General features: G+C 40.3%; 1 protein-coding gene across 1 annotated transcript in view; it reads right to left on the bottom strand.

Moving 5' to 3' along the window:
• The window catches only part of adamts18 (ADAM metallopeptidase with thrombospondin type 1 motif, 18), a 58,585-nt gene that overhangs the window by 265 nt on the left and 45,879 nt on the right, over positions 1–12,441 (bottom strand). Inside the window, exons 19-24 of the mRNA XM_072465379.1 lie at positions 7,405–7,609; positions 3,562–3,756; positions 2,242–2,312; positions 1,948–2,119; positions 774–969; positions 1–498 (exon numbers count right to left, since the gene is read on the bottom strand). The exon at positions 1–498 is cut by the window's left edge and continues 265 nt beyond it. Of these exons, the coding sequence (XP_072321480.1) occupies positions 383–498; positions 774–969; positions 1,948–2,119; positions 2,242–2,312; positions 3,562–3,756; positions 7,405–7,609 (955 nt within the window). The 3' untranslated portion in view covers positions 1–382. The remainder of the gene's footprint in view (positions 499–773; positions 970–1,947; positions 2,120–2,241; positions 2,313–3,561; positions 3,757–7,404; positions 7,610–12,441) is intronic.

Raw genomic sequence — 12,441 nt, 5'->3', positions numbered from 1 at the left:
CTGTAATAACTTAAATAAAGGTGTATGGCACCAAAACCCTTTTACAACATATTAGGAAAGCCCATCTCTGGCTTATTTAGACAGAGGTTTCAACAGGGACACATTTAAATGGACACACTGAACGTAAAAACATTTTGTCCGTCTCTGACTTCTTGATTTTTCAATTCCAGTGCAATGTCACATATGTCTTTAAAAAGTGAGCACCAGGAGCCATCTGTCTTTCCTTGGTAGAAAAGTCTATGTGGTCTCTCCTTCTATAAAATGGATTAGTCAAGTATTCCAGGAAGAACACGGCTGTGAGACAGTCCTGTGCTGTAGGTCACATCCACTAACTGTTCCGAGAGGGACTGATTCCTTCCACGTGCAGCAGCAGCACTCTGCACTAATGCCTTTTGCTGGAGCACGACTTGCAGCACTGCTGCCCATAAAACTTGTGATTACAGACGCCATGTTGAGGAACCAAGTGGCACCAGCTGAAAAGGTCCACACAGTGGTCATCTGCAAAGAAGCATGATATGTTTGTAAAATATATGTATATGTATGTGGTTTACAGTGTAGCAGTCAGGAGGAAAGACATTAACATAGTCAACATGTCATTAACATAGATACATGCAAATGAGTTATCATGAAAATGAAAATGAACCTCGATGTAATCTAACGTTTTTACTTTCCATAAATAAGTCCTGTTCCGTTTATTATTTTTGTATTTTGCCACATAAGTGCAATAGTAGAGTTCCAGAGTTTAGCTCTGTCCAATTGATCCGGGAGGTTACCTTTGCGAGGCGGAGCAGCAGCAGTGACCCAGGGAGGCCTGTGTCCCGGCACAGGGGGGGCAGCGGGGCAGAAGTGAGTGTTGCAGGCTCTGGATGTGGCAGGTCTCTGGTGAGGAAGGCAGCCAGCCATGGGCCGACCCTGGCGCAGACACTGGACCACTCGAGTCTGGACCCCTCCACCACAGGACACAGAGCACTGAGACAGAGCAGAGAGGAGACACCAGGAGGGTCAGAGAGGACAGAGAAGGGCAGTTAGAAAGGCCAACAACACTCAGGAAGAACTCTAAGCTAAGACAAAGAACACGTGCAGATAACAAACCAATGGAGCATGTTCACCCTCCAGCGACCTGTCAAGAGAGTGTAGAGAAGAGCGAGCAGACGGATCACAAGCTCCAGATCAAGCTTTGCATAAAAGATGTTACAACTCAACACTACCTGCCCCGATAGGCTGCACCAGAGAGGAGCCTGGGATTGCATTTGAAAGGGCTCACACTCACCACGGCAGAAGAAGAAACGGCATGTGTTTGTGTTTGTGTTTGTGTAGCACCACATACTCTTTACGGGAAAACACCCACAAAGGCACTCTAAAGTCTCTTATTTGTTTTCTGCTGATAAAACTTTCACTCCTCCACAGGAAAAGGTGCAAAAAAAAAGCTAAGAAATAATCATCTTAGTGAAATAACTAGTGAAGCGGACTGTTGTTTCTAAACTATTAGATTTATAAAAGACAACAGTACATAAAGGAAAATACTGTCAATAATAAACTTGTTTAAAATCTTGATTATTTTAAGTGAAAAAAACATGTATCTCGGATATAAAACTCCAACCATGGAAACAATAGATGGACTTCTTTGAAATGTACTTTCGGCTGCAGGAAATGGATGACAAGGCCAGAACCAACTGTCCAGGACTGAAATAACACTGGACATTTACAAAATGGCAAAACTGACTTTTACTCTAAAACATTGAGAAAAGAAAAAAGAAAGAATTTGACTTGTTTTGGACTATTCTAATTCCTTTTTTTTTGTGTCGCTCTGTGTCATGTTCTGTTTCTTTATGTTTTGGATTTTATAAAAAAATAAATGAAAAGGCAATTGAACAAAATAAATGATTATAACGTGAAATAAGAAAAATTCAATATGCTGAATTCCAACAAAGACATAAGTAGCTGTACCTGTTGCCAGGGAGACGAGTACCACCCAGAGATCATGGAGCTGGATGCTGCTGGGGTTCTGCCTGGGCTGATGTGGGACGGCTCGGGGCAAGCTCCTGGGTTACAAGGCTGCTGGAGGTCAAGCAGGGGTCTGGCCATGTTCCTGCACCGCCGGGACGGGAGCTCCACAATCCTGTCAAAACACGCAACGGCTTCATAAACCTGCTTCTTCTAAATGAGGTGAAACTCTGAAATGCTGATTGAAGGCAAAGGAAAAAAAGGTTTTGCCAGAGAATATGTTGAAAAGCTTCATACCCTCCGCGAGTGTCTCTCTCCCCACAGTGCAGCTCTCTCTTCTGGACCCCGGAGCCACACGACCTGGAGCACTGGAAACAGCACAGTGCACCAGGTTTAGTTCAGAAACATTCTCAGTTTCAGAATGGAGGGAAAAGTGAAATGGAACTTAATGTGAGAAACTGGGATCAGCGCAAATATATATCACAAAGTATGAATAATCAAGGTGGCAATTGAAACCCACGGAGAGACATGTGAGTGATATCAAAGCCTGGTTTAAACTGTGTATTTCTTTAAGAGGAGATAATCATAGAGACAATTTTGCCCAACTGGACAAATATGTACTGAATTTTGGCTCGATTTTTCATTTTATTTAGAGATATATCACATGATTTACCACAAACTATACTTTTTGTGAAACTCAAACACACATTTTTGCTTATTTTTTTCAGAAAAAACAACCAACAAAATATCTACACTGGAAGGAGGGTTAAAAAAATGTGTTATTTTTTCTTATAACGAATTCCAACCATTAGTATTTAGATCTGATGACAGAAAATCACTGAACATGAGTTATGGTCTACTCCATTTCGCCTCCAGTCTAGAATTCTGATGACACAGTGTTTTAAAGGGTCTGAACAAGGGTTTCCAATGCAACTTAATCATATAAATAATAATGATAGAAGCCAACAATAAAATACTTTGAAGAACAAGAGAAGATGCAATCAATAGTGAAGTGGCTGCTGTTATTGCGCATATATATATATATATTACCATAAAAGCACCTGTGAGTGAGCGCTTCAGTGAGACAGAACAGCAATTATATGTCAATTACAGAAACAATGTACAAACTTATAACTAGGTCAGCGTTGATTGCTGAAGCAGACGTAAGTATTATTTAAGATAAGATAAGATATGCCTTTATTGTCCACACATTGTGGTGTTACATCGCAGGTAGATACAGAGGAAAAGGACAGATAACTTATAGGAAGTTTTTTTTTTTTTTAAACACTAGACTCTTATTAACAAAACAGGAGCTCTCATATCTTAGGAGAATGGAGGAAAAAAAAATAAAGATGAATAAATGATGATGATAAAGATGAAATAAAATGAAATAAAAATAGCTGGCATAAGACAAATAATACTAATAATAATGGTAAAGTAAACACTCTTATTTAAGCCACAAGACAAACCTTTACTTGCTTTGTTCTAAACCTCCAGAGTTTTGAGCGTGTGTTGCTGACCACGACAGGACTGTCACACAAGTCCAACGGTGTGGTGTGTTTGATAAGGCTGACTGATCCTAGGACGTTTCCGGAGTGAAGCGTGTGCCTCTCTCACCTCTCCCCACGGAGTAGGGGTCCAGTGCAGCCTGTCGTTCTTGGGGCAGCGCCTCAGGACACAGATCTCTTGGGCTTTGGGCTTGTGATGCTGTCTGCACATGCTGTCAGGCACCACCACCGCGGAGGCGCCGGGATCAGTGCTGCGGCAGAACACGCTCCGCTTCCTCATGCCGCGCCCGCACGTCTTTGAGCACTGTGGGCCGGGCAAAAGAGACATGGGGTTTTGTGTTTGTTTTAGCTTTCTGTTTGTCAAGATTTAAAACATAAAACTGCAAAACAAACAGGACAAGATCAGAGAAAACAAAGTAAATAGATATGAAATACAGAAGAGAAGGCATCTAAAGAAAAAGAAAATTGAGGCAATCAAGGTCCAAAATCAAAGTCCCATTTAGTCCAATGTCGGTTTCAAATTGAGTCCAGATGTGAATGTTTTTTGTTTGTTGTTTTGTCTTTTCATTTTCGTCCTTGATCGTCGGCTCATTGTGTGTCATCCATTCAGAGGATTTTTTAAGTTTCATTAGACGGACTGAGTGAACAAGTGTGAAGAGTGGAACGTGACATTTAACAAACGGGAATAATCTCACAGGGTCTCAGATCTCAGAGCCAAAACTGGTGTTGATGATAATATTTTATTAAGTATTCAATCCAATCCAACTTTATTTGTAGAGCACTTTGATAACAACAGTCCGCCAAAGTGCTTAACATGCAAATGGCATCATGTATTAAGCCTTTCCTTAGCATCAAAATCAAATTTGAAATGTTAGTATTGGGGCCGGCCTCCTGCTGGTGCCAGAGTCAGGACAAAACATGGGGAATCTGCGTTTCAGTTTTATGCAGCTAAAATCTGGAACATTCTTCCTGAAGATGTGAGACAGGCTTCTACTCTGACAATGTTCAAATCTAAGCTAAAAACAGTTTTGTTTAGCTGCACAATATGACTGAAAGGATTTTTTCTTTGCACTCTTCTCTTTTGTTTGTGATTTTATTAGTTTAGAAAATCAGTTGGATTGACAATTTTTAATTTAGTTAATTTTATTGTATTTCTGTTTCTGTAATTTCTTTGGGATTTTAATGCATTTTTCCTGTTGTGAAGCACTTTGAATTGCCTTGTGTATGAAATGTGCTCTACAAATAAACTTGCCTTGCCTATGGTATTGTGACCACACGATGCAGGACACTTTTCTTTTTTTTTCATATTATTTAGTGGGAAACATTATGTCAGGTCTGGGAATCAAATGCCAGACCTACAGCACTTCACCTTCTTTTAAACACATTCAAACCCCTCTTAGCCCTTTAAATACATGCATTTGCACAAACTGAACTGCCATCAAACACATTTCAACAGCTGCATTCATTCACCGCCGTCATTTAACCTTGAGCGTTTATCAGTCTGGCCCCCCGCGGACCTGAACAGAGGGGGACATTCTTGGCAGGGGGGGGATTGCTGCATATGCATTTGTTATCGTGCGCGTGGTGGACAAACAAACAGAAGGTCAGGAGTTTGATGACAGCCCATTACGGCCCTGACATAAATACAATAACCCAATAACTCAAACTTGGATTTGACCTCGACCCGCCGGTAACAGAGCCGCTATAAACTCGGCGTGAAGTGCCCCGGAGCAGAGGCGCGGAGTCAAACGGGCCCGGTGGGAGTGACCGGCAGCCGCCCCGCTCTCATTTATTAGTCCAACGCTACGACACATCTGCGCTTACTCATTTACATAGAGCGGTGTGCGCGTGGCTCCCTCATGGGCTCGTCGCACTCGTCCTTTTGTCGCTGCCGACGTCTGATTGATCTGTTCTGGGGGACGTTGTCTGGACATGACCGCTGCCTGAACTTGGTCGGTTGCGACAAAACGCCAGAGCCAAAGCAACAGCTGAGTGTCAGGTGGAAAAGGGTCCAGGTGGCTCCGATCTATCGCCTCTGCGTGTTTGACAAAGAGCCAATATTGTAGTTTTTAAGTTAGTTAGTTTGCTCTGTCACCTGGAAACATCAATGTTCGATCTGCACCAACATTTAGTTTTATTACTGCATTTTTCTCCCATACAAACGCAAAACTTAACAATCTTGTGCTTATCAAGAGTTTGACGGATCGTACAGAAGGATTTGTTCATATCTAATTGTGAGCCTGATGTGTTGAAATATTATGATTTAGTTTGACTCAAAATAAAGTATCCAAAATCCTAATCTAATATGTGAAAAAAAAGAAACATACACAAAGCAAATATTAAAACTGTCTCTATCAATTTTTCAGGATTTTTCTGTAGCAAATATGTGCAATTTCTATCATTTTACACATAAAGTGCCTTATTTTATTTATATATGAAAACACAACCAATGAAAAACATGCAATACATTTATTTCTTACATTTGTATAAGTAAACTAAAGAATAAGTTTCATATTGCTTTGTCTAACTGTAAGATTTGTTCTTATTCACCTGCATTTGTAAATGTATGTGATTCAGTATTATTCATTATTAAGAACTAAACTTCTAATCATATATACTACAGTTTTATTCCATTCAATACTTATTCTCACACGTGTTAAGGCTCGTTTAAATAAAATCTATATGTAATCAGACTCTCAACGTCTTTCAGAAGAATCACAATTTAAAATACATCCAAAACAAGCTACAGTATTATTTAGTACATGAAGATGGTTCTGTTCAGCGTTAAACAGCGTTACATAAAACAGAGTAACTCACATTTATTCTGGTTTGGACATTCTTACTCTGATTGAAATGCCAAGCTCAGTTCAAAGGCATTGAGAGTTTTACACGTCCAATAGAGGGCAGCAGAGTGTTGACTTAGCTGCCTCTGGGAACATGCCCATGTCCTTTTGCACACACATGATAATGTCATGACGACGGTTACAAACATTCACTGTCTGAGAGAGCTTCTGTGTTTAGTAGCCGACTTAAAACTGCTGAGAGAGTGAATTTGAACAGCTATATTTTGTCTTAAATGTATGAGTAACTTTGAGTTTTATTTGATTTTTGAGACATATGTAAACTTGTTGTTCTAAGTGGATGTGCTGTTGCCTGGATATGTGTGTGTGGGGGGGAAAGGTGTAAAGAAAAGATGTGCAATCCATGTGTCCTTCTGGCATCAGTAGGGGAGTGAAGCCAGTTAAATAAGGCTAAAAACCATAGCAACTTGTGTTGAAGTTGGTTGCTATGTTGTACATTTACAGACTCAAAGCGTTCCAGTGGTCAGTTGCTTGGTCTGCTCTCCTAGTTTTATGTTATTTGTAAGAAATTTAAAAGGTCTTGTTTCTCAAATTATGTTTTTTAAGGTATCAGAACTTTTCTAAAGCATTTATACATTTACTATCCATATGTTAAACCTCAAGTCAGTGCTGTTTTGTACAAAATGTCGATGCTAAGCTAACGAGCTCCTGGTTTTAACATCTTTATTTGATTTGGATATTTTGATTAGCTCTCCAGAATGTAATATGTCCATCTCTGAGTCCACTCCAAAAGTAATAATTTCCATTTTTCCAGTATCTGTGTCAAGTCCTTGATTGTCAGCTCCTTCTTTGTCATAGTTTTTTTTTACTGCCTTTTTTCCAGTTACCAAAATAACAGTCCAAAGATATATGTCTATTGTTGTAAAGTCAATATGATTCCTAGAGCTTTAGTCAAATGATTGGACACGAACAGTAGGTAATATGTGACGTTTTTGTTATTTTTTGACATGCTGCTCTTGTATTTTTCAACTTTTTTTTGCTATTTGTGCCCTGATTTTTTATTTGATTTCTTGTTTGATGATAAACGAACACTAAAAGGACCCGTCACATCCAAAGTGGAGACGGTACTGATGGGCGTGGTGTGGACTGACCTGCGTCCAGGCCCCCGTGCTCCACTCGGGGGGGCAGGCCTGGGTGTTGCAGGGCTGGACCTGAGCCGGAGACATGACGGGACAGAGCGACTGCACGGCGAACTCCTCCCTCTGGTAGGTGACCGTCCTGAGGCAGCGCAGCGCCCGGGTCTGCTGCCCTCCTCCACACGAGCGGCTGCAGGCTCCCCACTCTCCCGCCGACCAGCTGCACGCACAGGTTCAAAGGTCATACGTGAGGGCATCTGAGGCTATCACGCTATCCATGTGATTTGAGCTCTATTCACTGTCAAAATATGAAATAAACACACCTAATCATTTAAGTGTTATTGATAAAAAGTGTCTCTATCACATTTGATTTGTTCCAAAATGGCGTCATTTACTGCTGTAAAATTGTTTTGATCAATGTCTCGAGTCAGAAAACCTAAAGTGTGCATGTGACAATCTTTACTGATAAATAGATGTGTTGTAATAATTGTAATAACTAAAAATGTAATGTAAAAGCAACATGTATTTATCTGGAATATAAAATAACTTTTGTCGCATTATTGATGATTTCTTTTGCCTAGTTACTCTGTTTCCATTCTAACACAATATTCTGTTCAAAATGACAAATTCAATGCACTAAATGACTAAATAATAAATTGGAAGAAAATATTGGTGCCAAATATCAGCTGAATTTGTAAACTGGACAGATGCCAATATTTTAAGGGGGAAAAAACAACTGATATCACAAGAAACAATATATCTCCCATCCTTAAAAAGAAAAGTGCATGTGTTTTTCTAGCTGTGTATGTGTAAATTAAAACTGAAAGTGTATTTTGCCTTTCGTATAACGCTGCCGGGATGTCGGCCGTGTCCATTACATCCTAAACCCCTTTCATTTCATATGGAACGTCCTGTGGATCCGGGCGTCCAGCTCCGGCCAGCAGTGACCTCATAATCAGGGCGAGTGACCACGCGTGTCACTGCAATCGGCCACATTTATTTCAGTCCTAAATATACACGAGTGCAGTTCAGCCCGGAGCAGTGCGATTACGCCCCGTCTGAAGAGGAGTAACGTGTCAAATCCACAATACCACGTAACATTTCACACACAAAAACACACATGACTCCATATATATATATATATATATATATATATATAGAGCATTGTTACGGCAGGTTACGTTTGCATGACAACCACTATGTAAGTATTTCTATGTATGTGTGCCGGGCTGCAGTAGGGCTGCACTGATACCGATACCGATACCAATATTGGACCAACTAAATCTGTTTCTACATTTTTAATTTTGCTGAAAAATGTAATCACAGAATAGCACATTTTTTTAAGTTTATACTTTCACTTCCTGTTTGTGATTGATGACATCGCACTAGGAAATTACCCAGCAAACACTGAACAAAAAATCTAATGTCACAATTTTGTAATTTTGACTTTATTTGACTATTCTTTGACTTTGAGAGCGACTTTATTTTGTTGAATGCATGTTTAGAGAGTCAAAAAGTTGTTTCTTTGTGTAAATGATGCATAAACTGGGAGAGTGTCTCTGGTGTGATGTCACTTCCTGCCATTTTCTACAGATTTTTCAATGTTTTCTCCACAAATGCCTGCTCGATTGGTGTAAAACTATAATGTATAAGTACAACAGGTACAAATACACCAAATAAAGTCAAAATTCGAAAATCGTAAAAACCTGTGGTAAAGTTTCTGTGGTAAATGTTTAGGTCAATTCAACATTTACACTTCGATCACTTCAGTCCCTCGTATCTGTTCTTGTGCCAAATTGTCCTCATCTGATGCGCCTTGGAGCATCTTCGACGCCCTGGCTCGGCCGCAGATGAGAGCCCTGCTTCTAAAATAGCTTCTGTCCTGGCATCGGGGGCAGAAGCGAGAGATTACGGAAAATGAGTGGTCTGACAACCGCAGGCTCAGAGAGGAAGAGGCGCGCTCGGGCAGATGGCTCCGTCCAGCGTCGAGAGGACACGCGACCGCAGAGACTGGCCCACCGCGCCGCTGACCTGCTCCGGGGTGAAGAAAAAACCCTCGCGTTCCCCTTTCAAAGCCCACAGACAAACGAAGAGCCAGGGCTGAGCTGCAATTTGGAGATGGGAGAGATGTAAACTGTCGGGTCTCAAAGCGTCAGTGTGGATTCATTTTTGGCACAGGGATTGTCTACTTATACCGCTGTGTTTTGCTTTGGTTATAAATAACAATATGTCATTTTGGGAAAAGTGGTTTAAGTACCACTGTGTTTTGTTTAGACCGACTCTGGTAAAAAGAAATCTATAGCGCTAGAATATTTGAACAGCAAGAGAAATCCAGTGTAGACTCGAGAGCAAAACATAATGGAAATATCAAAATGAATCTGTGTAAAAAATGTCTGAATATTCTTGGGATTTGAGGTTGGCGGTAAATGTATAGATTGTTTGAAAGTTATTCAAAATTAGAATATTAATGCTTCATTGCATACGATTTCCACCAAAGAATAAACACTTTAAATAAGCCTTTGTTTTATTAGGCAGTAAAAGCCTCTGTGGAAATGTTATTGCTTTGCCTGGAATATTCCAAACAAATGGGATAAAACTGCTCAATCTCCATGGAAAATGTTCAAAGTTGAGTTATAGCTTCCCATCTCCATGGAGACTCTCTTACACAGTGCTGCTTTAAGTAAAATAAGAAACATGCAGTGTATTTTTTTCTTGTAAGTGTAAAGTTTAAAGGGATATTTATTTCCACAAGATGAATTTTTCACTTTTTGTGCAATAATCTTACTTCAACCAAGACATTTACAGCAATATTTGAGCAGCTATAAGATGGACTGCAAACATATGATCTGATTATTATTCCTCCAACAATGTTCTTTTTCATATTATTAATTCAATATATCCATACAATTAGAGTACGTTAGAGGCTGTATTAACATGGTTATTACATCTCCTAACTCATTGTCTTTAAAAACAAAGCAAATTATTGTTAATAGGATAGGATAGGTTCCACACTTTTTGGTTAAATGACTGCTCGTACTATCTTTGCCAAGTACCGTATTTCCAACACTATAAGACACACTGGATTATAAAGCGCATTGTCGTTTTTTTTTTGAGAAAATTAAAGGCTTTTTGTGCTAAGTAAGTGCTCCTTATAGTGTGGAAAATACGGTAGACAAATCCACAAAATAACAGTCATGGAGCTGGAGAGATGAAGCGTCAGAGGAAGCTGGGTGCAGACCAGACTTAGACCTCGCCATAAACTCTGCTTGTGCTCTAAACGTGGGCACCGGGTTCTGCCACTTGTATTGTCAGCGTTCACCTTTTTTATGCCGGAAAAACACGGCACGAGCAACGCTTTTAAACACGAAGGAGTGGGGCCGACCGGCTCTGCGCGGCTAGACCGGCCGAGGCCCGTGGGAATTCTACCGTTTTCTGCACAATAAAACACGGCTAGGCCTGTCAGCGCCCGAGATACATGCTGCACAGATAAGCAGCCGTGTTTACATTCCCCCTCACACACACACCTACACACACACACACACACGCACACATTTACACGCACACATACTTCCAGAGTCGATTTTTCTTTTGCGCGCTCGTCCGCTTGGCTTTTGAATGCCCGCCCATACATCCTGGAGGTCTTAATACAGGCATTTAAGCTGTCATGCTGCTCACTCAACTAAACATTCTTCCCGCGCAGTGCCCTATAAATTGACTCCTGCAAACAACCAGCTGAGAAATACCGCGAGCTACTGTATAATGAGATCCTGATTGAACGGACACAGCGCCAGTGTTATTTATCGGGCGTATAGTGTTTTCCTAAAAGGGTTGGTAAGACCGCGACGAGGCTGTTTAATACCTTTCTCCGAGATAAGAGAAATGGTATGCTTCAGATTAGGGCCGGGAAATGCCCTCTCGAGTGGTGGGAAACTCGCTCAGAGACAGAGGCCGTATGTTGGAGGTGTAAGCGATAGCTGTCTGGCTCGTTGGAGGGACACGGGAGACTGTCCACGCCGGGCTTGTGGTAGAACATTGTGTGTGGAGCGAGACAATATCTGTTCTTTATTAGCTCGGCCAACACTACCAATGTATCGCACAGGGCTGAGCAATATTGACTAAACTAATGCTACGACTACTACGGCAAATACTGGTGTGTGTATAATCCAGATGACAATAATCAATGTATATTTTGCAACATGAATCTACTAAAACACACAAAAGTTGCTTGGAAAAGGGCGATATATCCAAAATCTGTGACGTCAGAGGGTTTTCTTAGATTGTGGTGATGGTTCGATATGGAAAATTTGGTTGATATTTGGCACGAATATGTCTTCTAGTCTCTGTGTGTCATTCCCAGTATGTCGTCAGTGCGTTTGAGTGAAAATGGAAATGCTAGAAGAGGAATAAAGCTAAGAAATATTGCTGTATGTTTACACAAGAAGAAACAGAATCAGAAAAGGTTTATTGCCATTCACAAACATAGGATCTTGGTTTGGTGATTCGGTGCAACATAAAACAACGAACAATGATATATATACTTATACTTATATACTTATACTCCGGAGCGACTTATATGTGATATTATTTGTTATTTTCACACTCGGAAAATACGGTATATTAAGTCAAAAAGAAAAACTATTTAAATCTGCTATAGGATTAAAAAAAATATATATATAGGCTTTCTGTGTGCACAAAATGTACAGATGAATTTACAGATCTAGTGCAGAAAGTCAACAGTTTTGAGTTAGATATTACGAGATAAATACATGTTGTTTGTGAACTTTATTATAACTTAACATAAATGTGTGAACCTTGCTATGATTCAAAAATCCTAATATCAGTAAATATTGGTTATCAGCCACATCAGCAATGCAAATGTTGGATATTGGTATGTGCTCAAAACTATAGGAGCATTCCTTTTTCACTTTTTTCCCACTCTCACTCTTTTCAATGTACCAGAACTCTCTCTATGGCAGCGTGCATGTTAAATGTCCTTTATCTTTTATTCTCTGTTTCCTCTGCACAAACTCCAGCCGCTGCAGCCAGAACGCT

Source organism: Eucyclogobius newberryi, unplaced genomic scaffold, assembly GCF_026437365.1.
Source record: "Eucyclogobius newberryi isolate DKJ021-1_F unplaced genomic scaffold, fEucNew1.0.hap1 SCAF_5, whole genome shotgun sequence".
Taxonomy (NCBI): domain Eukaryota; kingdom Metazoa; phylum Chordata; class Actinopteri; order Gobiiformes; family Gobiidae; genus Eucyclogobius; species Eucyclogobius newberryi.
Note: the sequence above shows the minus strand (reverse complement) of the source record. Positions and strands in the feature narration are given on the sequence as shown.